The 21,462-nt window shown below is 47.0% G+C and overlaps 2 protein-coding genes across 5 annotated transcripts; one reads left to right on the top strand and one right to left on the bottom strand.

Moving 5' to 3' along the window:
* The first annotated feature begins 5,375 nt into the window (after positions 1 to 5,375).
* LOC123112687 (ATPase family AAA domain-containing protein At1g05910) lies at positions 5,376 to 12,580 on the top strand. Of its 3 annotated transcripts, XM_044533751.1 has the most exons (12): positions 5,376 to 5,560; positions 5,942 to 6,203; positions 6,688 to 6,792; positions 6,913 to 8,706; positions 8,784 to 8,972; positions 9,077 to 9,219; positions 9,743 to 9,985; positions 10,817 to 11,003; positions 11,479 to 11,544; positions 11,633 to 11,879; positions 11,972 to 12,316; positions 12,406 to 12,580. In XM_044533751.1, the coding sequence occupies exons 2-12, from the start codon at positions 5,991 to 5,993 to the stop codon at positions 12,501 to 12,503; spliced, it is 3,630 nt and encodes a 1,209-aa protein (XP_044389686.1). In that variant the 5' UTR covers positions 5,376 to 5,560; positions 5,942 to 5,990; the 3' UTR covers positions 12,504 to 12,580. The 3 variants fall into 3 exon arrangements, with proteins under 3 accessions (XP_044389686.1, XP_044389684.1, XP_044389685.1); XM_044533749.1 differs by having other exon boundaries at positions 11,972 to 12,580; XM_044533750.1 differs by having other exon boundaries at positions 6,913 to 8,565; positions 11,972 to 12,580.
* Positions 12,581 to 13,017: 437 nt separating this feature from the next.
* On the bottom strand, positions 13,018 to 21,235 carry LOC123112689 (uncharacterized). Of its 2 annotated transcripts, none has more exons than XM_044533752.1 (6): positions 20,645 to 21,235; positions 14,063 to 14,312; positions 13,872 to 13,970; positions 13,692 to 13,750; positions 13,410 to 13,587; positions 13,018 to 13,321 (listed from the first exon to the last, which is right to left on the bottom strand). In XM_044533752.1, the coding sequence occupies exons 1-6, from the start codon at positions 20,782 to 20,784 to the stop codon at positions 13,223 to 13,225; spliced, it is 825 nt and encodes a 274-aa protein (XP_044389687.1). In that variant the 5' UTR covers positions 20,785 to 21,235; the 3' UTR covers positions 13,018 to 13,222. The 2 variants fall into 2 exon arrangements, with proteins under 2 accessions (XP_044389687.1, XP_044389688.1); XM_044533753.1 differs by lacking the exon at positions 20,645 to 21,235 and adding an exon at positions 15,136 to 15,288.
* Between the last annotated feature and the right edge of the window lie 227 nt (positions 21,236 to 21,462).

Here is a 21,462-nt window from a genome sequence, read left to right on the forward strand (position 1 = left end):
TGCTTCGATGTTCCTTTTTTTTCTTTCTTTTTGTTATACTATATACGAGTACTGTGCAACTTCACTATCATTCTGTTTTGCCCATCATGCTATAGCCACTTTCCCCATTGGGAACGCATGCTTGTCTCGAATCCAACTGTTTTGGCTCTGGATTTAGGTTTTCAACCATGCAGCATGCCTGCCAGTACACTGCAGGTTCATTCAGATTCTGTGCCGGACGCAAGCCTGAACAAGGAAGCTTGGAAAGGCAAAAAGATTCTGCAGACGAGTGCTTGTTTTGGGGGAGCAAGTACAACAACCTGACCGTTTCCTGATCTGGTGGTTTCGTGACCTCAGCCACAGTTTGTTTGTCGCGTGGATGTGGCCGTGCGTGCCATACCTGATCCCCTGTCACATCCAGTTTTATGTACGGCTATATGCCGTGCCCAGCATATGTCGTGCAAAAGCTTCGGTGCGTTGGAGTTTATTCAGTGAAACTTTCAGCATATGTCGTGCAAAAGCTTCGGTGCGTGGCAAATTTTCGTATTTAGACCCTTTTGGGATACAAATTCAGGATCTGACCCCGGTTCAGAAAATTTTCGAGATCTGACCCTTTCGCTACCGTCACGGGTTCTGGCGGTAGGATTAGACATGCTACCGCCAGGGACCCTGGCGGTAGCATGTTAAACCCTACCGCCAGAACCCGTGGCGGTAAGGTGTGGCTGGGGTTTTGCCTTCTAAAGTTTCTGTAACGAAATATCGAGGTGCGCTGGCGGGAGGTACTTTCGTCCTACCGCCAGGGTCCTTAGCGGTAGGGTCCTGTGTTTTATGGTTTATAAGTTTAATTTTTGCTTCTTTTCAAAAACACTATAGACCCTAAAATATGAGCTTATATTTTTTTTAGTGATTGTTTCTTTTGTAAAGTTTTATCACATAGTTTCACAAAGAAAGCAAAATATGAGCTCACAAAGAAAGCCAACAAACGGTACAACAAGTTCTTAAGACAAGTTTATAGGGTGGCTGGGTTTAGGTTTTTACAATTTTTATTGATTGTTTGTTTTGTCACAAGTTTCACATAGTTTCACAAATAGCAAAATATGAGCTCACATAATAATAAAGGTTCCACATAGCAAATATCAAACAGTTTACACATAGATTCATAAGTAGGAAATAACAAATAGCAAACTTGTCCACATAGTTTGACAACCCCTACTAAAACATAGATGCATGTGCAATAGACATGTTTATGGGGCAGACAAACCTCCCCCCTCGTATGTTAGGCCTAGCCGTGGGGACAGATACGGCATCCGACTGTTCAAGCAATCCCACCTTGCCTTGCCCGCTGGAGTTTTCGCCTCCGCCCTTGCCCAGTTGATGATATCGAACGCTGATGCACTTGGGGGCGGCATCCTGGCTCTCTCCTCCGCATTGCTCTCGAAGTAGATCCTCCGGCCCAAATTGCGTAGCTCCCAGTTGGAGTGCTGCTTGGCAGCTTCAATGGTCCCTTCCCGGCATTCTTGGGAGATAGTTGGATCTCCCTCCATCTCTGCAATCACTCTCTTCCACTCCTTCACACTCTGCACCCAACACTTATGATCATCGGAGATCTGTTCTGCCCTCTCGTGCCACCGCACTGCCCTCGTCTCCTGTAGGAACTCGTCTGAAAAAGCGGTCACCGGCTGCAGAAGCTCGGGGCAGGACTCGTACACGTACGAAAGTGGCAAGCCGGACGGGTCGTGTTGGAGATGAATGGGCGATGGTTGCGCAACTGTTGCAGACCTAAACATATGGATCAAATAAATAAAATACATATATCAAGATGTGTCAAATGCAAAATCATACCATATCATATCATATTTACTCCAACCAAATCCACTACTTGCATCATATATTTTTTGTTTACTCCAATATGCATCATATCAACATGCTTACTAAAGAACTAAGAACTAAGAACTACAACTACAATCATACCACTACTTACTAAAGAACTAAGAACGACAACTACAATCAAGCTAAAACAATCTTAAGTTCAAAAATATGAGGGATTTGAAGCAAATAATGCCTCAAATCGAAAGCAAGTTTGCAAAAACTAATTGAAGGGATCGAAGGAGCTTACGTTTCTCTCTTCGGGGCCATCTCGATCCGCAAAAACGGTGAATATCCGAGGGGGGGGGGGGAGTGGAGGAGATGAGAGAGAGGGGCGAATTGGGGAAGAAAAGATGAAACTGCCGACGGGGGGAAGGGGAGGGGCGCGGGGTCTCGGGCGAAATAACTGCCCGGACCCTACCACCAAGGGTATTGGCGGTAGAGTTAGACATGCTACCGCCAGGTGCCCTGGCGGTAGGGTGCGACGGAGGGGGACGGCGGGCGTCTCCGCATGCTGACATGGATTACTACCCTACCGCCAGCCTCCCTGGCGGTAGACTGTCTAACCCTACCGCCAGGGTCCCTGGCGGTAAGAAAAAGGGTCAAATCCCGAATTTTTTTCCAACCGGGGTCAGATCCCGAATTTATATCGCAAAAGGGTCAAAACACGAATTTTTGCCTTAGTGCGTTGGAGTTTATTCAGTGGAACTTTCATGTACAGTACTCCCTTTGTAAGGAAATATTTTTTATGGGAAAGTTTACTTTATTATTAATCAAAGAATAGATACATCGTTTGCCAATTGATTTACAATGAAATCAGGCAGGGCGTCAATCCAACGAGATGGATTATGAGCGCGTCCCATCTAGCCAGCTCATGAGCTACATGGTTGGACTCTCTAATAAAGTGCTCAATAGTAAACCTCCCGAAACCTTTGAGATAACTACGACATTCATCAAACACCGGCGCTGCCACCATAGAATAGCCTCCAGATATTATCCCATCGTACCACCACATTATGGCATCCCGTCTCTCTTGCTTGCTTTAGTCCTTCAAGCAAAGTTGCCGCTTCTGTTGTACAAATATTAGCTACATGTTCTAATCGCGTTGTGGACGCGGACATGAAAGATCGACAGATAACCGCACCACATGACCCTGCATAATCACCTTCTGTGAACGAGGCATCGACATTTAGGACTGCCTGACCTGCTAAGTATGCCAGACATCTATTCATCTTGGGTGTGGTTTTTTGTGTGCTCCGCGGACATAGTTGAGTGCTAGGGCTACCACCGCCGGAGCCGTTCGTTCCGGAGACAAAATCTCTTCCCCTCGCACAAACTGTCTTCGTTGCCACCATAGAAACCATCAGACTGTGGTTATTAGCTCTGGTAGCTCAAGCACTCCAGAATATTGTTTCCGGTATGATTTATCACAGAGAATGAACTCTAGAACTGTTGAGCCTGCTCGATCCATCAGAGAAGCAAAGTTGATATCAACCGTAATTCCCAGAGCTTCCCTCTGTAAAGAAATATAAGAGTGTTTAGATCCGAAAAAGCTCCTTCGCGATCGCTCGTTGGAGCGATCGAATCAATCCAAACGGAGCGTCCTTCGACAACTTCCTCGTATCGCGCTTGGGCTCACCACATGATCGCTAGGACGTGCCAAGACGTGCAAAGACTACCCGTTAATCTCCATATAATCTGCTCCCTGGTTTTATGGGGGCTGGGGGCACACTAATTACCATAATCCTTCCCCTGGCCACACCTTCCAAATCGGGAGATCCTGGTTTGTCGGAAAGCGAGCGTTGGCACGCCAATAGCAACGCAACATTCTTATATTTTTTTACGAAGAGAGTAATTTATATGCCTTGTGTTTACCTGATGCACAAATTATTATTGCACCAACATGAAAATAAGTTTACCGAGTGTGCGTAGCTATGGTTATAAAGCTATTTAATTGTGCTTCTAAAAAAGTTGTTTAATTTTGCCACCGGTATCATACCTTGTGTGATAAACAAACTTGACGGGGTCACTTGTATCTGGAAAACACAAAGGCAAAACTATTAAACCTAAAAAAGTGTGCCATGGGCATTTTTATATGTTGTTGTGCTATCAGTATTATGTAAATCAGATTGGCAAAGTTTACGAAAGATATAAGCATATTTTGATTACTGGAAAAAGGGTCATTTTATGATTTCAGGATAATATTGAGGCTTCCTTACTAAAGCTAGACTCCTTTTACACGAGTCATACAATCCTTTATTTGGTTCTTTGATAGAACCAGATATAAAAAAAAACAGTGTGGTGCCAATTCCAAATCCCCATTGTTTTTCCAAGGCAAGAGAGATGAGTAAGAAAGACCCCTAACATAACTACTGTAATTGGCTATTCAAACAATATAAAATACCAAATAATACATTGTTAATGCATTCACGCTCGCTTTTAAAATGAAAAAAATACCAGTTTTTTTTTTGCATGTGCCATCTCTTTGTAAACTTCTTTGCACAAGTGACATTTAACTTTAACGACCGTGTCCAATTATGAATGGCACAAAGTTAGAGAAAACAACACTCTACATGATTGTCAAGATGCAAGAGTGGAGTGTGAGTCTTTGTAAACTTCTCTGCACGAGTGACGTTTATCTTTAACGACCATGTCCAATTATGAATGGCACAAAGTTAGAGAAAACAACACTCTACATGATTGTCAAGAAGCAAGAGTGGAGTGTGAGTTGTAGCCTTGTAGGTTGTGTTCGTTGCTATTCCGCTTGTGCAGTGGTGCAAACCTACCCGAGCTCTTCTTCTAAACTAGTTTTACTGATATTTTGTGTACCGCATGTATTATACTGACTTTATAGTTGCGTGGTAATGACATTTCTACGCACCAAGTAATAATATAAACGCCTTTCCTCTAGAAGAAATGTTTTTTTCAACACAGTACAATCGAAGTCGCTCACATATACAAGTATAAACTCACTCCTATGAATGCACACACGCACATTCTACCTTATGAGCACCTCCGGGAGACTGAGCCGACATAGCATCTTGAGATTTTACCAAGTCACCACAAAGGCCTCGCAGTCGACGGGAAGGTCTCCTCCCGCTGAACAAACATCACCGTAAGCCTGAAATAAATTCAGGATTGGTTCACTCTAGGAGAAATGTCTTGTGTGCGATTTTGAGAGGGTTTGAAAGAATATTCCGTGTGGCGAGAGGGGTTTAGAGAATCCTGAGCTAGGTCGGGGCAGACAAGAGAAGCGACGGGGTACCTGCTCTTCCAACGGTACACCAGCGCATTATATACCTCCCATTAATCCCGGAAATCCCCTCCCCACCGTCCGATCCACATCGAACGGCCACGAAAATCCCCCATTACAATTCCGTAGCCCATCCAATCCCAGATATTCGTCACCCTCAGCCCGCTGCAACCGGGCCCCACGCGACGCCGGCGCTCACCTGTCAGTGACCCCACCCGCACCAACCCTATGTGAACGCCGCGACGGACGCGCCCACCACCCATCACGTGCCCGGCGCGTGCGCAAGAGAGAGAGGAGAGGTGAGGAAAGGAAGGAAACCCTCGCGTCGTCCCCTCCGCTCCGAAACCCCCGACGCCAAGGAAACCCTCGCGAGCCCACAGCCGCCTCCGGCTCCGCCCGCGCCGCCGCCCCGAATCCGGCCGGTGCCCGCGGCCCCGGGCCCCCGCCGCCCCAGTCCCCGAGGTCAGCTCCCGGCGCCGCGCGCCCCCGGTGTTTCCCTTTTTCTCTGCGCGTCCTGGCGGCTCATTTTGGGGGGTTTAGCTTGGGTTTCTGCCGCGGGCCGCCGCGTCGCTCGCCGCGCGCGGGTTCGCCGGAGGCGTGGTCGCCCGATCGGTGCTCGGCGGGGTGGATTCGGGGGCGGTTTTTCTCGTCGTGGTTTGAATTTGCGATGTGTATTTTGGGGGATTCGTGGTTCGGCGGGGTACGCAGCGGGTTCCATTTCGTAATGCACGAGTAGTGAATTGCTATTGCCTGGCATGTCACATGCATGCGCGTCAGGTTGGTGGATTTGGGGCTAGGGTTTGGGGGATGGCTGGAACTGACAGAGTGCTTGGCCTGATTCAGGGAGCAATGGGCAGCAGCAGCAGCAGCAGTGCCTGAGGAGGAGGGAGTTATGGCGGGAATGGCTGGGAAGGGGGACGAGTCGGTTGCACCGGTGAGGTCCAGTGACCGGCTGCGGCAGCGGCCCAAGTACTACGGGCGGGGATACCTGTATTACTCACCCAACATGCGCAACAAGATGAACTCCAACAAGAAGCGGACGGCTGCATCGCAGATTGCGAAGAAGCTTCTTCGCAAGCCAGCCGCACGGGAACCTCCTGCCGATGTAAGCAACTTTGTATGCTAGTTGTTTGAGATTTGCTTGTTTTTATCATTGAAAACGTTCTTACCTGATATGCTGAAGATGTCATCTGGTGTACCGTGTCTTATGATACATTATTTTGACCAGCTGTTATTTGCATGTTAATGATTGGAGTTATTATCCATCCATCTGTTAATTTTAGCCGCAAGGAATGTCTTGGTTTCTATGGAGGCTTTGTTAGCATTATATCCCTGATTCTGCATTTTTTACTGGATTTTTACACTTCCCAGAATAAAATATGTCCATCAGTTAAATAGGAAACATAGACACTTTTCAAGCTATTATTAGTATAGGGACGCCTGGTTCATGTAACTTCATTGTATGAAACATGAGCGATTGACCACTTCCTGAAAGCTATCTCCTGAACATTGTACCTGGAATGCCTTTATTTCTGTGTGGGGTTGCTACATTATGCTCAGTACCTTGATTATAATAGCCCTCTTTATAGTCTATTGCAGCAAATTTGCGCCGTTCAACGCGGAAGCGAAGAATGTCTGTAACTCTGGAGGACTACGGCACAGATAGTTCCAGTATGGAAGATGATGACCTTATGGTGAGTTTCTAGAGTCTCAGTAATGACTGTAATTTTGGAAGCCACACTGTTACCCAATTGGCATCTCAGTTTGCTGATTATTATTTGAACCAGCTCATATTTTCCCTTTTATTTTTTCAGAGACCCAGATATCGGTCTTCTTCAAAGAGTAAAGGGGATGATCAAGTGTCGGCACGGCCGAAGCGCAATAAAATGTCTAACTCGAACTCCATTCCCCGCCGTGAAGGTTTAAGGCCTAGAAGATCTCTGCGGGGACAAAGGCATCTTCCATACCAAGTTTCTGATGATGATCAGGAAAGTTCTGAAGAAGAACATGAACAAGATCAGAGAGAAAATGGCAATGAAGTCGAAGAGGACGGTGCCAATGAAGAGGAGATTGATGGAGGTGATGAAGCTGAAGAAGATGGAGATGATGAAGATGGCGAGGAAGAGCAAGAAGTTAGGAGGAGATATGATCTAAGGGATCGTGCAGAAGTTCGTAGACCCTCCCCACAGAAGGAAGGGAAGCACAGACCACAATCTCCCCGCAGAGTACTTGTACAAGGAATTGGTCCAAAGAACAGCAAGTATTTAAAAAAAGGTGGGTCACGCATGCATAAGCGCCCTCGTTTCTCAATGCCAGATGATTCAGATGATTCTCTTCTCGTGGATGAGCCGGATGAAGGTCCATCCATGCCATGGATGCGTAGTGGGAGAGGTGGTATGCCACCATGGCTTATGGGTGGATTGGACATGCATAATTCAGCAGCATGGGGTCTCAATGCTGGAGCATCTGGATGGGGTCATCAGGGTGATACTGGAGTCAGTACTTCATCACTGATGCCAGGGGCACAAACTGCTGGCCCAAGTTCCAAGGGAGGAGCTGATATTCAGCCTCTGCAGATTGATGAGAGTGTAAGTTTTAATGATATTGGAGGTTTGTCTGAGTACATTGATGCTTTAAAGGAAATGGTGTTCTTCCCTTTGTTGTATCCAGATTTTTTTGCAAATTATCACATAACTCCTCCTAGGGGAGTTCTTCTCTGTGGACCTCCTGGTACAGGGAAGACATTGATTGCCCGTGCATTAGCTTGTGCTGCCTCTAAAGCTGGCCAGAAGGTCAGCTTTTATATGCGAAAAGGAGCTGATGTTCTTAGTAAATGGGTTGGAGAGGCTGAAAGGCAGCTCAAGTTGCTTTTTGAGGAAGCTCAAAAGAATCAGCCTGCAATCATATTTTTTGATGAAATAGATGGCCTTGCCCCTGTGAGATCTAGCAAGCAAGAGCAGATTCACAATTCAATAGTGTCAACATTGCTTGCTTTGATGGACGGTCTTGATTCACGTGGACAAGTTGTTTTGATTGGAGCAACCAATCGGATTGATGCCATTGATGGGGCATTGCGTAGACCTGGCCGTTTTGATCGCGAGTTCTATTTTCCTTTACCTGGCTATGAGGCACGAGCTGAAATTCTGGACATTCATACACGGAAATGGAAGGAACCCCCGCCAAAGGAGCTAAAGATGGAGCTTGCTGCGAGCTGTGTTGGGTATTGTGGTGCTGATTTGAAAGCATTATGTACTGAAGCTGCTATTCGAGCATTTAGGGAGAAATATCCTCAGGTTTACACAAGTGATGACAAGTTTGTCATTGATGTAGACTCGGTCAGGGTCGAGAGGAACCACTTCTTGGAAGCTATGTCTACAATAACTCCAGCTGCACATAGGGGATCAATTGTGCATTCAAGACCACTGTCACCGGTTATTGCTCCATGTTTGAAGAGACATCTTGAGAAGGTAATGGAAAGGATTTCTGATATTTTTCCTTACCTTTCAGCATTGGATCTTAGCAAATACTCTACCCTTTCATATGGATCTTCCATCCCTCTTGTTTATAGGCCTCGCCTTTTGATGTGTGGCGTTGAGGGTGTTGGACTGGTAGGGTTTCTCTTTTATTTGGATATATTGTAAGTATGTTGTGCCTTTTTTCTTACTAACGTGGTTTAGCTTAGCAGGATCATGTTGGGCCAGCTGTTTTGCATGAGCTTGAGAAATTTCCTGTGCACTCCTTGGGGCTGCCATCTCTTCTCTCTGATCCAAGTGCAAAGACACCTGAAGAAGCTCTCGTGCATATTTTTGGGGAAGCAAGGAGAACAACACCGTCCATACTATACTTGCCACAGTTCCATCTTTGGTGGGATACGGTTAGTACATGAAGTCCTAGCCATAACCTTTGGTACCATGAAATGATTCTTGAGTAAATACTGGCTTAGTTATGCAGCTAATTACTTGATTTTTAACGTTACAGGCACATGAACAGCTTAGGGCAGTGTTATTGACTCTTCTGAATGAATTGGCATCCAATCTTCCAGTATTGTTGCTAGGAACATCATCAGTGGCCTTTGATGACCTCGAAGAAGAGTGTGCTTCCATATTTTCTTCTCGTAATGTGTATGTTCCTGGAGGAATGTTAATTCTGTTTTGCCTGGTTGTTTTGACTTAGTTCTTGTCTTAGATGCATACCATGTTGAACTTTGTTTTCATTGGTTTAGGAAACATATTACTGCTTGATTGTTCAGTTTTTTTTAACTCTTTCGAGCTCTGTAAATGCTTGAATGATGTCCTTAGTATCACATTGTTATCCATTCAAAAAGCATGGAACAGTATCCTTTGCGTGGGCAAGGGGGTATGTTTACTAATAGGTCATTGACTGGAACAAGTTCTTTTCCTTTTTTTGGCTGTATAGTGTTGGCTGCTTCACGTACCCTTCGCATGGGCAAGGGGTGTGTTTACTAATAGGCCCATTGACAGGAACAGGATTTGTTCTTTTTTGTTTGTTTGTTGACATGCTTGCTAATTTCAGTTCACTGTATATCACTTTATTGCTGGATCAGTGTTGCATGCTTCACATCAGGTTCAGTGCATTTTCTCTTACTTGTCTTATTTTTCATCAACAAAATCTTCTGTTTGATAGATATCAAGTGGATCGACCAAGTGATGATGATAGATCAAGATACTTTAGTATACTGTTTGAGTCACTGCTCTCACTTCAAATGGAAGATTCAAGAAGCAAGTCGAAAGAGAAAAAGTCTATCGATCTTCCAAAAGCACCAAAGAAAGTAGATGGGCCTAAGGTTTCTGAGCTGAAAGCTAAGGCAGAAGCTGAGCAACACGCTGTTCGTCGAATGAGAATGTGTCTACGAGATATTTGTAACCGGTCTGCAATTTACTCCTTTACATTGTTGCATATATTTCTCTGTTTTGTTCGTTTTTTCTCAGTTCTCAGCAATTAACTATTGTAGGCAACATTAATACTTTAATACGTCTAACACTTCTGTTAGACAACATTGAAAAATTGCCTGACCATTCTTTAGCCAATCCCCAATTCATGCTTATTCTTAATCTTGGGATCCATATTGAGTTGATTGAAAGAGTGCTAGCTAGCATGACCTTTGCTTAGCAGTTTTGTTCGAGATGAATACTCAGTTCAGGTCATATGGTGACACAAGATATTTCAAAATAAAAAGTTTGTGTGGTTCAGTAATGCTCCTGGTTCTAACATCATCTCCAGTAAAAAATAACCGGTTGATTGTAACTAAAAAGTTAAGCTAATATATGATATATATAATCTCCCTTCTATGCTGCCGACGAGCTGAACATTGTGTTACATTTGGAAGGTACTCCCTCTGTCCCAGAATATAAGAACGTCTTTGACACTATGTTAAGTGTCAAAATCGTTCTTATATTTTGGGACGGAGGGAGTAACTGCAAAGTGAGCTAAGTTAGTGTTAGGCTGTCGTCATGTTATATACTTATATTTTGAACTTAGTTGTAGTAAGATGTGTAAATGCATTTGATGTGTATTTTGAACTTTAGATAGCTGAATACTCGCCCTTTTGAGGTAATTTCTCAAGCTTGAGTTTTTTCAGTATATAAATTCTGAGACTTTATCTTCTGTTGCATATGCAAAAGGTCTCTAGTATCTTAGACAGTATTTGTTCACTTGATATTCAAACCAGATGGAAATAATCACACTTCATCTTTTCAGCATTCTATACAACAAAAGGTTCACTGCATTTCACTTCCCAGTATCAGAAGAGGAAGTACCTGACTATCGAACAATAGTTCACAACCCCATGGATATGGCTGCTGTCTTGCAGCGGGTGGACTCTGGACAGTACTTCTCTCAGGCAGCATTTTTGAAGGATATTAATCTTATAGTCACTAATGCAAAGGTTTGAGTTTTTCTTTTGGGTCATTTAGTTTTCCACTCATGTTACATATGTTCTGATCATACATCCATAGCAAGTACTCCCTCCGTCTTAAAATTCTTGTCTTAGATTTATCTACATACGGATGTATCTAGTCACGTTTTAGTGTTAGATACATCTGTATCTAGACAAATTTAAGACAAGAATTTTGAGACGGAGGGAGTACCATGGAATTTGATAATATTTTTTATGATGATGGCAACTGATTTTTTTCCACTCAAGTTACACGTGTTTTGGTCATATACTTTCATGGCAAGTACGTTACAGTTCAATACTGATCTTTCTGATTATGGTAACTGAAAAAATGACCTAACCTTTGTAACAACTGTAGCAATAGTTTGTTGTGATATTTCTGAAGATGCCAACTAACACAATGACTGAAGTTTTTGGGACTACTGTATCTGCAAGTTTGATGCTAACTATTTTACTAATTTTGCAGACTTATAATGGCGACGATTACAATGGATCTAGGATCGTGAGCAGAGCATGTGAACTCCGAGATGTGGTATATTGTTTGTTCAATAGTTGTTGCTGTATTTGATTGTTGACTAGACCTCTGTTTGTTTGTGTGACTAATGCTTATCTTCGGTCAGGTGCAAGGAATGTTGTCACAGATGGACCCGTCATTGGTATCCTTTTGTGATAAAATTGCTGCACAAGGGGGACCACTGCAGGCTATGGATGATGAGGATAGCTCCATTCTTCAAGCGCCGCCTGTTGTTCAGTTAGTTTCTGTTACTAGAACAAGTGCGAGGCTTCGTAATGTACAACCAGAAGTTGATCTGTCACGAAGTTATGAGGTGCTAAAGCGGCACAAGAAAAGCACCGAAAACGAACATGGTAATCTTCTATCCTTGACCGACTGTTGGGTTTGCAATCTTGCATATCAAGTGTGGTACAAAATAAATATATTGAGCTGACCTTTGTTTCAGGCACGGCTGCCAAAGAATCGACAGCAAGAGACGGAAAGTCTCCTGGTGATGTAGATCTGTCAAAGCCAACTTCCCCAGAGGAAGCTCCAAAAGGACCACATTCAAATGGCCCTTTGAAAGAAGCTGACAAAGCACCAGATGAAGCACCTCCAATACTACCTGGTTCTCCTCCCGACCCAATGGAGACTGACAATGGCGAAGATTCTGCCATGCCTACCAGCGATGACACGCTTGAACAGCTGGAAGGCTTGAAGCAGCGCTTCATGGAGCTCACCGTGGGCTACGGGGTGCCGCAGCTCGAGAGGCTCTACTCGCGGATAATGAAGGGCGCGATAGAGTTGACAGGTAAAGAAACCAACAAGGATCATAGACGGTTAGTTGTTAGGCATTTGTCGGCATTTGTTGAGAACAGCGACAATTTTTAACTCTAGCAGGAATAAGAGGTTTTACTGGTTTTCCCTGTGTACATTCTGTTGTCTGTTGGAGCAACAACCCTGAGGAGCTGTCCATGCCTCCTGATGTAGTGATGTAACAACATTTTCTGAAATGCTTAGTGGCATTACAACAGTTTTGCGCAGCAAGTTCTGCTTCAGCCTTTGAGGACTTGAATTTTCAGCATTGCCTTTCTGTGCTAGTATATGTCATTTATTCCTCTACATTTTTTCACTGGTTTTCAATTCTGAAACAGAGGCAAAGTTTGTACCACGTCTCATTTATGTTGCATGTGGGAAAAAGAGGCAAAAGGCCCAGTTTGCATAGCAAGTTATCTGATATTTGATGAATCTAAAGCATAACCTTTTCGTGTTCTGTAAACTTCAATGAGTTCTTTATGCTTCTTACTATTTTTTAATTCCAAGCAAAGGCTAAATTTCTACTCGTCTCATTAGTGTTTAATGAAAAAAAGGCGAAGGGCACAATTTGCAGACTTGAATTTGATTTCATGAAGGATGATTCATGGCATGCTATACTATGCTACGCTGGAGCAGACACCTGCTATTTCGCTGCAATACTTCACCGAGGCGCTGATTATAATCAAGCAATTTGCGTTCAAGAAAAAACAGCATGTTGAATGGGAACATGCACCGTTTGGCCATAACTCCACAATTTTAGCAAAGCAATACAGACAGCTTCAAGCAACATCCACGGTTAACTTAGCAATTAAATATCACAATCCAAATTCGATAGAGATTAACTATCACGGTCGACCAAAGGACCATCTCAGAAGCAAATTCTAAAGTGAGCGCAGCTAGCTTAAGCACGTAGGCGCAGCGGCCTCAACTCCTTATCGAGGTTGTAGAGCTTCCTTGTCACAATATCCAGATGCCTTTCCAGTGGTCCAACCAAGTACTCCTACAGAAATACACAGGTTTCAGAGATTATTTTCTTTTGTGGCTGTAAGTTCCAGAGACATGAATTAAAAACTAATAGAAAATATTACCGAAGCCTTGTAGTCCTCAGCCTGGAGAATTTTATGATACATCCGCAACTCGTTCAGCATCTCCACGTCATTCTCAACTGCTGAGTTTAACACCTGATGAAAGTCATTGACAGCCTCGAACACCTGAAGTAATCCCTTGGAGGTGTTTGCAACCATTTGCTGCATAGTAACAGGGGACCTATGCAACGGCAGCGTACAAATGAATTAGAAATAATTTGCTAACTGTCACCAACACATGATGCACCCAAAACTGGAAGAAATAAAAATACCAAAGATACTTACTGAACAGTGAAGCACAGGAAATCTATGTTCACAAACAGCCCTTCAGCAATGGCAGCCAACTGTTACAAAGATGGATGTGGACACGTGGTTACGAAGTTAATAACCAGATTGAAGTGGTGGTCAGTAGCACATAACTAGAATGCAAGATAATAATTACAGAGTAACGGTTTAAACACTCACATTCTTCACAAACTTTGGAGCAAGATCATAAACAGGATGATCAATTCGCAATGCTGAGTTACTTGGAGAAGAGTGCATAATAGAGTACTTCATCTGAGCCTATATATAACAGATTAATGGTTTAGATAATCCAAAGACAAGTTATTCAACCGCGTGCATCGGTATAAGGATTAGGACAAGAGATGACTCACTATGAGCATCTCAATCAGCGAGGTGATGCTGGAGCAACTGGTGATAAGAACAATTTGCTCCGCCTTGAGACTGGTCAAATCAATGTCCCAATCGATCAATCCTTTATAGACTTGTTCTCCCATGATCGCACGGAGTCTACTGTTGATGCGGGGAACGACCCAATGAAAAATGGGCGCCGTTAAGTCCACAAAACTGAGTTCAGACATGAGGGCGCGCACCTCTGCCCCCCCCCCCCCCCGGCATTGGCACCTAAACCAATTAAACGAAGGAAAAAGTTTTTAAGTAGGAGGTTAGCATAAATGATCCAATGCTTATCAATTAATTTTTGTATGTGTTTGACATACACCTAGCAATAAGGTCACATACTAGTCCTATGATCAACCAGTAGTCAAGTGCACACTGGTAAAAACAACCTTATATTTGCATTGTGTGAAACTCAACCATCAAGTGGCAGAGTTTTTTGGTACCAAAAAAGAAAGACATCTTATGTTATTTATCCATTTATCAGAGGTAAAATGAGAGTGTAAATTCAGTGTAAACTATCTCACAATTACATAGTAATTAAACCTACAACAATTACAGAGACGAAACATACAAACTACAGTAATTTCAGTAATTATCTGGGGTATATGACAGTTAGTAAATTACAGTGTAATTGGGTAATAATGGGATACATTACAGTATAATTTGCAGTTAACATCCACTGTAATTCAGAGTTAACATTACAAAAACATTTGCAGACGAAATGCTAAAGAGAATAACATCAACAAAGCTACCTAAAGCCTTATATCTACAACCAAAATCACAAACACTAACCCCTACCACATGGAAGAACAGCACAAAGCAGGGCACGAGCCAGACCAATCTCCTATAAATCTGGTACACAACAATAGCATCAACAAGCAAGCTAAAAACAGTTACAACTACAACAAAAATGACAAACCATAACCCTAACCCTACCAGATGGTACAACTAGACATGCAGAGGGCAAGCCATACGAAGCAATACTACCGGAAAAAAATCACAAACCCTAACCCTATTCAGATGACCAACATCTAAACGAACAACCTACCAGCGCCTACACTGAGGGAATCAAAACGGCAAGAACGAGACGGAATTGCCTCCTCGCCTCTGCCGCTCGAGCGCCTCTGCATATTGCTCCCTCTCTGCCCCTCTCCCTTATCGAAGCAGCGCACCCAAATGAAAGGGGAAAAACTCAAAAGGCGGGGGGAAAAGAAAAAGAAAATAAGATACACAGGCAGCGCTAAGGGGGTAAACCCACGCCCGAGAGGGAAAACCCGCGCCCGTGACGAGAACCGCGCCCGAGAGGGAAAACCCGCGCCCGCGACGAGAACCGCGCCCGATAGGGAAAACCCGCGCCCGCGACGAGAACCGCGCCCGAAAACCACATAACTCAGCGCGAGATCCGAAAGACACAATTAAAATTGGATGACAGCGAATTGAAAACACTCCAGCGTAAAATAGCAAATCCGCAGATTAAAGGGAATCGGGAAATTAGTGCTGCTTCGAACGTATATTTACTTTCCGTTCAGCGACGATACATCTAGTACTCCCTCCGATCCCATTTAGTCTGCGTATAACTTTTTCCCGAAAAATCCGGAATGGTCTGCGCGTTCGGTTCAGCCACCCATTCTTTCCTGGAATACCCCTCCTCCTTCGCTTCGCCTCCTTCTCTCGCATTAATTAAGCCAGCTAGCTCGCCTCCTTTTTCTTCCTCGTACAGTACGCCAGCACGCATGCGTCCTCCTCCTATCTACTCGCCTTCTACTCCATCTTCTTCTCCTCCCTCTCAAGCTCAACCTCATGGAGTCTAGCTACTTGTGGGAAGACAGCCAGCCTGTAGAAGACAGCGAGCTCGTGCTTGATAGCCTGCTTGCGGAGGACAGCATGCTCGCTGACTGCAGCGCCCCGGACGACGGCGCGCTTGACGACGGCGACGTCCATCCGCACTACGGCATTCCCGCAGAGGGCGCCGTCCAGAAGGACGACGGAGCACTCAAGAACGGCGTCGACCACTCGCGCGACGGCGTTCCCACGACAGGCGGCGTCCTGCAGGGCGATTGCGCACTCGCGGACGGCGTCCTCCAGCTGCCTCACGGCGTGTCCGTGGAGGGCGGCGTCCTGCAGGGCGATTGCGCGCTCGCGGACAGCGTCCTCCAGCTGCCTCACGGCGTGTCCGTGGAGGGCGGCATCCAACAGGGCGATGGCGCGCTCGCGGACGGCGTCATCCACCCGCTCGGCGTCCAGGTGGTCGCGGAGGAGGGCGACGTCGTCCTCCCGGCGCTCGCTTCGGGAGGCCATGCGTTTGCGGAGGGCGTCGCCAGCGACGGCGGCATGCATGCAAAAGTACACTCGCCGGAGGTGAGTGCATCATTTTCCGATGATGCAGATCTAATGTCCAACTGTTACGGTTACACACCTGGCTTCCCGTGCTCTTTGTGTGGTGGCCATGGACGAGGCAACACAAACTGCCCAAGGTGTGCGCGATGGGGACGCTTGCTCGCGGACAGCAGCGTGCACGCACTGGAGCGCGACGGCAGCATGCACGGCGCTGTCAAGATAGTGGCAGGAGACGGCAATGACCAGGTGCGCGCGCTCGTGGACAATGGCAAAGTTGACCCAGAAAGCAGCAACGAGACGACAAACGACGAGGAGTTGCTGGCCGGCACGGAGGGTGAAGAGGCCGGCGACATTGATGCATCTCTTCTTTATGCTCCTGACTCGATGCCGGAGGAAGAATCTTTGCCACTGCCGGAGCAATTCTCTGTGCCGGATGAAACGACAAAGCGTGAGTTCATGAAAATTTATCTGCCGGAGTTTCATGAGTGATGATCAGCCTTGTGGAGTTTGAACCATGCAGGTGCGATGCTGGAGTTGAAGAACTTTTGCTAGTTAAACCAATGTGATGATCTTGCTACTAGTTGTTTTGTTTGACGTGAACCTATGTGAAACCAGTTGTTTAGTTTGACTTGTGCTGCTAGCTAGTTGTTCTGTTTGAAATATGGTTCTTCTTTTTTTGCAACGTTTGGATTGCATCATGATAGCACTCAAAAGATGGATTACATGATCTGATTACACCAGCAATAGCACTCAAAGATCGATTACATAATCTTCTTACATCAACAATAGCACTCAAAAGATGGATCACGATCTGATTCCAACAAAATACCACCACACTACTGAAGTAAAAAAGCCCTCGCCTCGTCCACGATGGATCGATCACAAGGCAACTTCACCGGGAGGGCATCAACATTTGCAAGGACTAGCTTCCTCATGTGCGACACCTTGTAGTGTTGGCCTCCCTTATCCTTCAAAACCTCACGCATGCAAGATTGTAGAGTTAGGAATATCCTGTTGCACCTCTCAGCTGGGTATTGCTCAAATGCCTGGCACACCTTGCGGACTATGTCATCAATGGAACCTGGAAATAACTTCTGAAACAATGATTGTAAGGCAGCAAAAAATCCTAGATCAAGTATGTTAAGATCAGGGGAGTTCGGTGGCTGACACACCAAACGAATGTCCCACCCATCTGCCTGGGCCGCGGCAAGGAAAACCGGATCATCAACATTGACATGAGTCCTGGCATTATCCTGCTGGATGAATATAGGACGACCACGTTCAGATGGAGGCCACTTTGCCTTGATGGCGGGGATAACCTTGTTCACCAAGAAGTCTCTACTAACATCCCTTGTCACCCTGGAGATAACCTTCGTCACAATTGTCCCAGCTGGACGATTAGGACTATCCCTTTTAGCCCCCTCCTCAAAAGTGAACGGCCATATTCCAATTTTTCCATCAAATGTCATGGTACCGCCCACATCAAACCGAGGGCGCGCTACTGCAGCAAGGAACATAACCCTCTCTATGTAATTCTTGTTCTGTGTGAATCGTTCCGGCTCCTCTTCGTCCTCTGCCAGGTATAGCTTGAGAGACTTCTTCGTGCGATAGAACCACTTCTCATCAATGTGAACAACATTGTACATTCCCTTAAAAGACGGCTGTTCCGGCAAGCTCGCTTCCTCAAACTGTGAGAGGCACCACTCAACCCTACGTCTCTTGTTTAGATCGGTGAGAGTTCCCTTGATGGCATTGCTGTGACGTCTAATCTGCTTCTCTTGCAACCGCCTCCAAACCGTGGTAGCTGACACATTCAGCTCGTTTGCCAAGTCTTTGATGGTTGTTCTCTTCCTCTTGTCGATCGCCTTTATACTCTCCGAGTCGATGGCGATCCTTTTACGACCACAGTTTTTGGGCTTCCTGTTCAACACTCCAAGCATCCCTCCATATATCTTTCCCTTCCTCCATACGTCCTGGACGCTTCTCTGCGGCATACCAGTCAAACGAGCCACTTCCTTGGTCACTCCACGTTTCAAGAGTCCTAGAGTCGTCCTCTCCAATAACATGCCATAAACTGTGAGCTTGGCTTTGTCACTCCACTCCCGCGGCTGCTGGTTATTCCCATCTTCATCTATGAAAAATTGAGACATGATCATGAGGTTATGTTCATAAAAAAGGAAAACATGATCACTTCTAGAGCAATACTTTTATCGAACTATTGCAAACAGGAAACATATGAGCACTTTATAATTAGCTCACCATGAACATCATCGTCGGCGGCACCATCTTCGCCATCTTCGCCATCTGCACCACCTTCGTTGCCCTCATCACCGGTGCCTATTTGAACAATATAAATAAATTTTGACAACTGAATTGAACTACTCTTTCATCCGTATTGAGAACACAAAGAAGACACTCACCATGTGCATCATTGTCGGCGCCGTCATGTCCCTGATCATCCCCGTCGCCATGGCCATCATCGCCAGTGGCACCATGCTGATCATCGCCGCCGCCATGGCCATCACCCCCAGCACCGTCGTCGTCGATGTACGTGGACGCTGCCATGTTCAAGTCGATGACACCGCGCCCTCGACCGTACACTACATGGTTTGCCGAATCACCTGCACCGTCGAGGTCGCTGCCCATGGATGCAGCCACGTTCAAGTCGATGCCACCGCGTCCTCGCCCAGCAAGGCCAAGTCGTCCTCGTCCACGGCCCAGTGGGTGTGGTGCACCTCTTCCATGGCCTCGTCCTACACCGACAGGATGCTCCGGGTTCCATTGGATCGTCCCAGGACGAGCTCTCCCGCGGCCGGCGAGGCCCAATCTTACACGACCTCGGCCTCGTCCATCGACGCTGGCGTCCATGCTGTTAGAACTGCCACCTGCCGCGTCGGCGTGGCTGCAGTTCGTGCGTACGGCCAGCTCGCGTCCAGAGCCGCCGCGTATGGCGAGCTCGCGTCCAGAGCCGCCGCGCACGGCGCTCCGACGGCCGGCGCCGCCACGTACGGCGAGCTCACGTCCAGAGCTGCTGCGTACGGAGCTCCCACGGCCACGCCCGGTCAAGCCTAGGCAGCTGCGACCGCGCGCGCTGTTCTCGCGGCCGCCGCCGACGTCGGCACGGCTCGGATCACTACCCCCGCTTCCGCCTGGGGTGTCCGCGCTGTGCACGCCGTCCGCAGGGCTCGGACCACCGCTTCCGCTTCCGCCTGGGGCATCGGCGCCGTGCACGCGGTCAGCAGGGCTCGGACCACCGCTTCCGCTTCCGCTTCCGCCTGGGGCACTGGCGTCGTGCACGCCGCGTTCGTCGCCATGGGCATGCTCCGCAGCAGCGTCTTCTGAAATTTAAACGTGGGCAACAGATCAAGAAGGGAAGATAAAACGGCATAAGATCAAAGGGAAAAACTCGATCCATACCGTCATCGCTCTCCTCGAACACATACACGTAATGCATGTCTTCAGCATTGCCATCATAGTGTTCTTCAACCTCGTTCCAGTTAATGGCGGAGTTGAGGTCGAGGTGATCCATTGCATGCTCGTGCTGATGCAGGGAAAAGCATACGGACTAAGGAGAGGTGTGTAGGCTGGTCTTTCCATGGAGCTTGATTTATAGACATGATTTTTTGGTTTTGGAGGGAACTGCAAATCCATGGCGCTGGCGGCCGGTAAGCTAATTTTCGAAGCAAATTTTCGAGGCTACTTCATGGCGCTCTGCTTGTTTAGGAGGGAAGTGAAATTGCGCTGTGTTGCGTTTAGGAGGGAACTTGAATTGTTGGCGCTATACAGTTTTGATCGAAGCAAAAATCTGTGGAAGATCACATCTCTTTTGAAGAGAAGATTGCTATCTCTACTCGAGCTGCTCATAGGCCAGCGTCACGGCATGCACGTCGTGTGAGAGAGAGAGATAGACAGCCATGCAACATGCAGAGAGAGGAGAATGCGGGCGGAGAGCCAATGGGTTGCATGGGGGCATTTATTGCTGCTTTGCTCCTCCCGTCCACGCGCATGCGCAGAGGGGCATTTCTGTCCATATAGCATGCAGCGAGCCCACCTCTTGGTATCCGGGTCTGCTCTTAGGCGCAGACAAAAAAGAATCGGAGGGAGTATATAAGAAGCACACATCAGTTTATTTACCCCTATGACAGGACAGGTGGGATTTAAAACCCTGATGGCCATGACGATGCTTACTTGGGAGAGGGCGAGAGGAAGGAGAAGCATACCTTGTCGGCCATGACAAGGAGCCTGGCGCGGAGCTTGACGAACTCAGCCACTTGTTTGGCCTGACTTTTGGCCGCGGCGTCTGGGAGGCCGAAGTAGCCTCCGACGGCCCCATCACCATGTCCGAGCGCCCTCGCGGCATCAGATCCGCGGCCCTGGAGTAGACCTTCGCCGGCCTCCATGCGCCTTGGGGCGAGCGCGAGCGTGAGAAGCGCAGGCGCGTAGCCCCACCCCCACATCCCCGTCTCCTCCTCGGAGATGACGCTGGCCGGCGTGCGCCTTGGTCCGTAGCCCCTCGTCCCCGTCGCCTCGGCGATGACGGTGGCGAGGCGGCCGTTCACTGCCGCGATGGCGCGTACCCCGGAGGGGAGCCGAATGCCCGCCGGTGCCAGCATCAGCCGGGGGGAGGAGTGGACCGAGCCCGCGGGGGCGTCCACAAGGACTAGCAGGCGCGAGGGGGCGGGGACTAGTGCCATGGCGCTGGAGGGCGGTCGCTGCACCTCTGCTTGCTCGAGATCGGAGGCGCAGAGAGTTGGTGGTGGTGCTCGGAGGAAGAGGAGGAGAGGCGGTGCGGATGGTGCTGCGTCCGGGGGCTTGTGTGGAGTTTATATCGAGAAAGGAATGGATCTCGAATGTACCGCATTGTGACTATTCTACCCCTGAGCCAGGCGGTTTTGCTTCTCGTTTTCTCGCGATCGTTGCGATGCTTTGCTTTATTTTGAAGGATCTTTCTGTCCTTTTGCCCATAGAGAGTACAGTGCACCGCATCAACCGGGCTTGGACCGAATGATCGAGCTCTTGCTCTGGGCACGACAGCTTT

This window comes from Triticum aestivum, chromosome 5B (assembly GCF_018294505.1).
Source record: "Triticum aestivum cultivar Chinese Spring chromosome 5B, IWGSC CS RefSeq v2.1, whole genome shotgun sequence".
In the NCBI taxonomy this organism is placed as follows: Eukaryota; Viridiplantae; Streptophyta; class Magnoliopsida; order Poales; family Poaceae; genus Triticum; species Triticum aestivum.

What these genes read in the sequence shown, in the direction of transcription:
- LOC123112687 (XM_044533751.1), top strand. Translation starts at nt 5,991, where the DNA reads ATGGCGGGAATGGCTGGGAAGGGGGACGAGTCGGTTGCACCGGTGAGG. An exon ending in ATATTTTCTTCTCGTAATGT is followed by an intron (nt 9,220 to 9,742) that starts GTATGTTCCTGG and finishes TCTGTTTGATAG; the next exon opens with ATATCAAGTGGATCGACCAA. An exon ending in AAGCACCGAAAACGAACATG is followed by an intron (nt 11,880 to 11,971) that starts GTAATCTTCTAT and finishes CCTTTGTTTCAG; the next exon opens with GCACGGCTGCCAAAGAATCG.
- LOC123112689 (XM_044533752.1), bottom strand. Translation starts at nt 20,784, where the DNA reads ATGCCGCGAGGGCGCTCGGACATGGTGATGGGGCCGTCGGAGGCTACT. An exon ending in CTCCAAAGTTTGTGAAGAAT is followed by an intron (nt 13,751 to 13,871) that starts GTGAGTGTTTAA and finishes TCTTTGTAACAG; the next exon opens with TTGGCTGCCATTGCTGAAGG. An exon ending in TTCCTGTGCTTCACTGTTCA is followed by an intron (nt 13,588 to 13,691) that starts GTAAGTATCTTT and finishes GCCGTTGCATAG; the next exon opens with GTCCCCTGTTACTATGCAGC.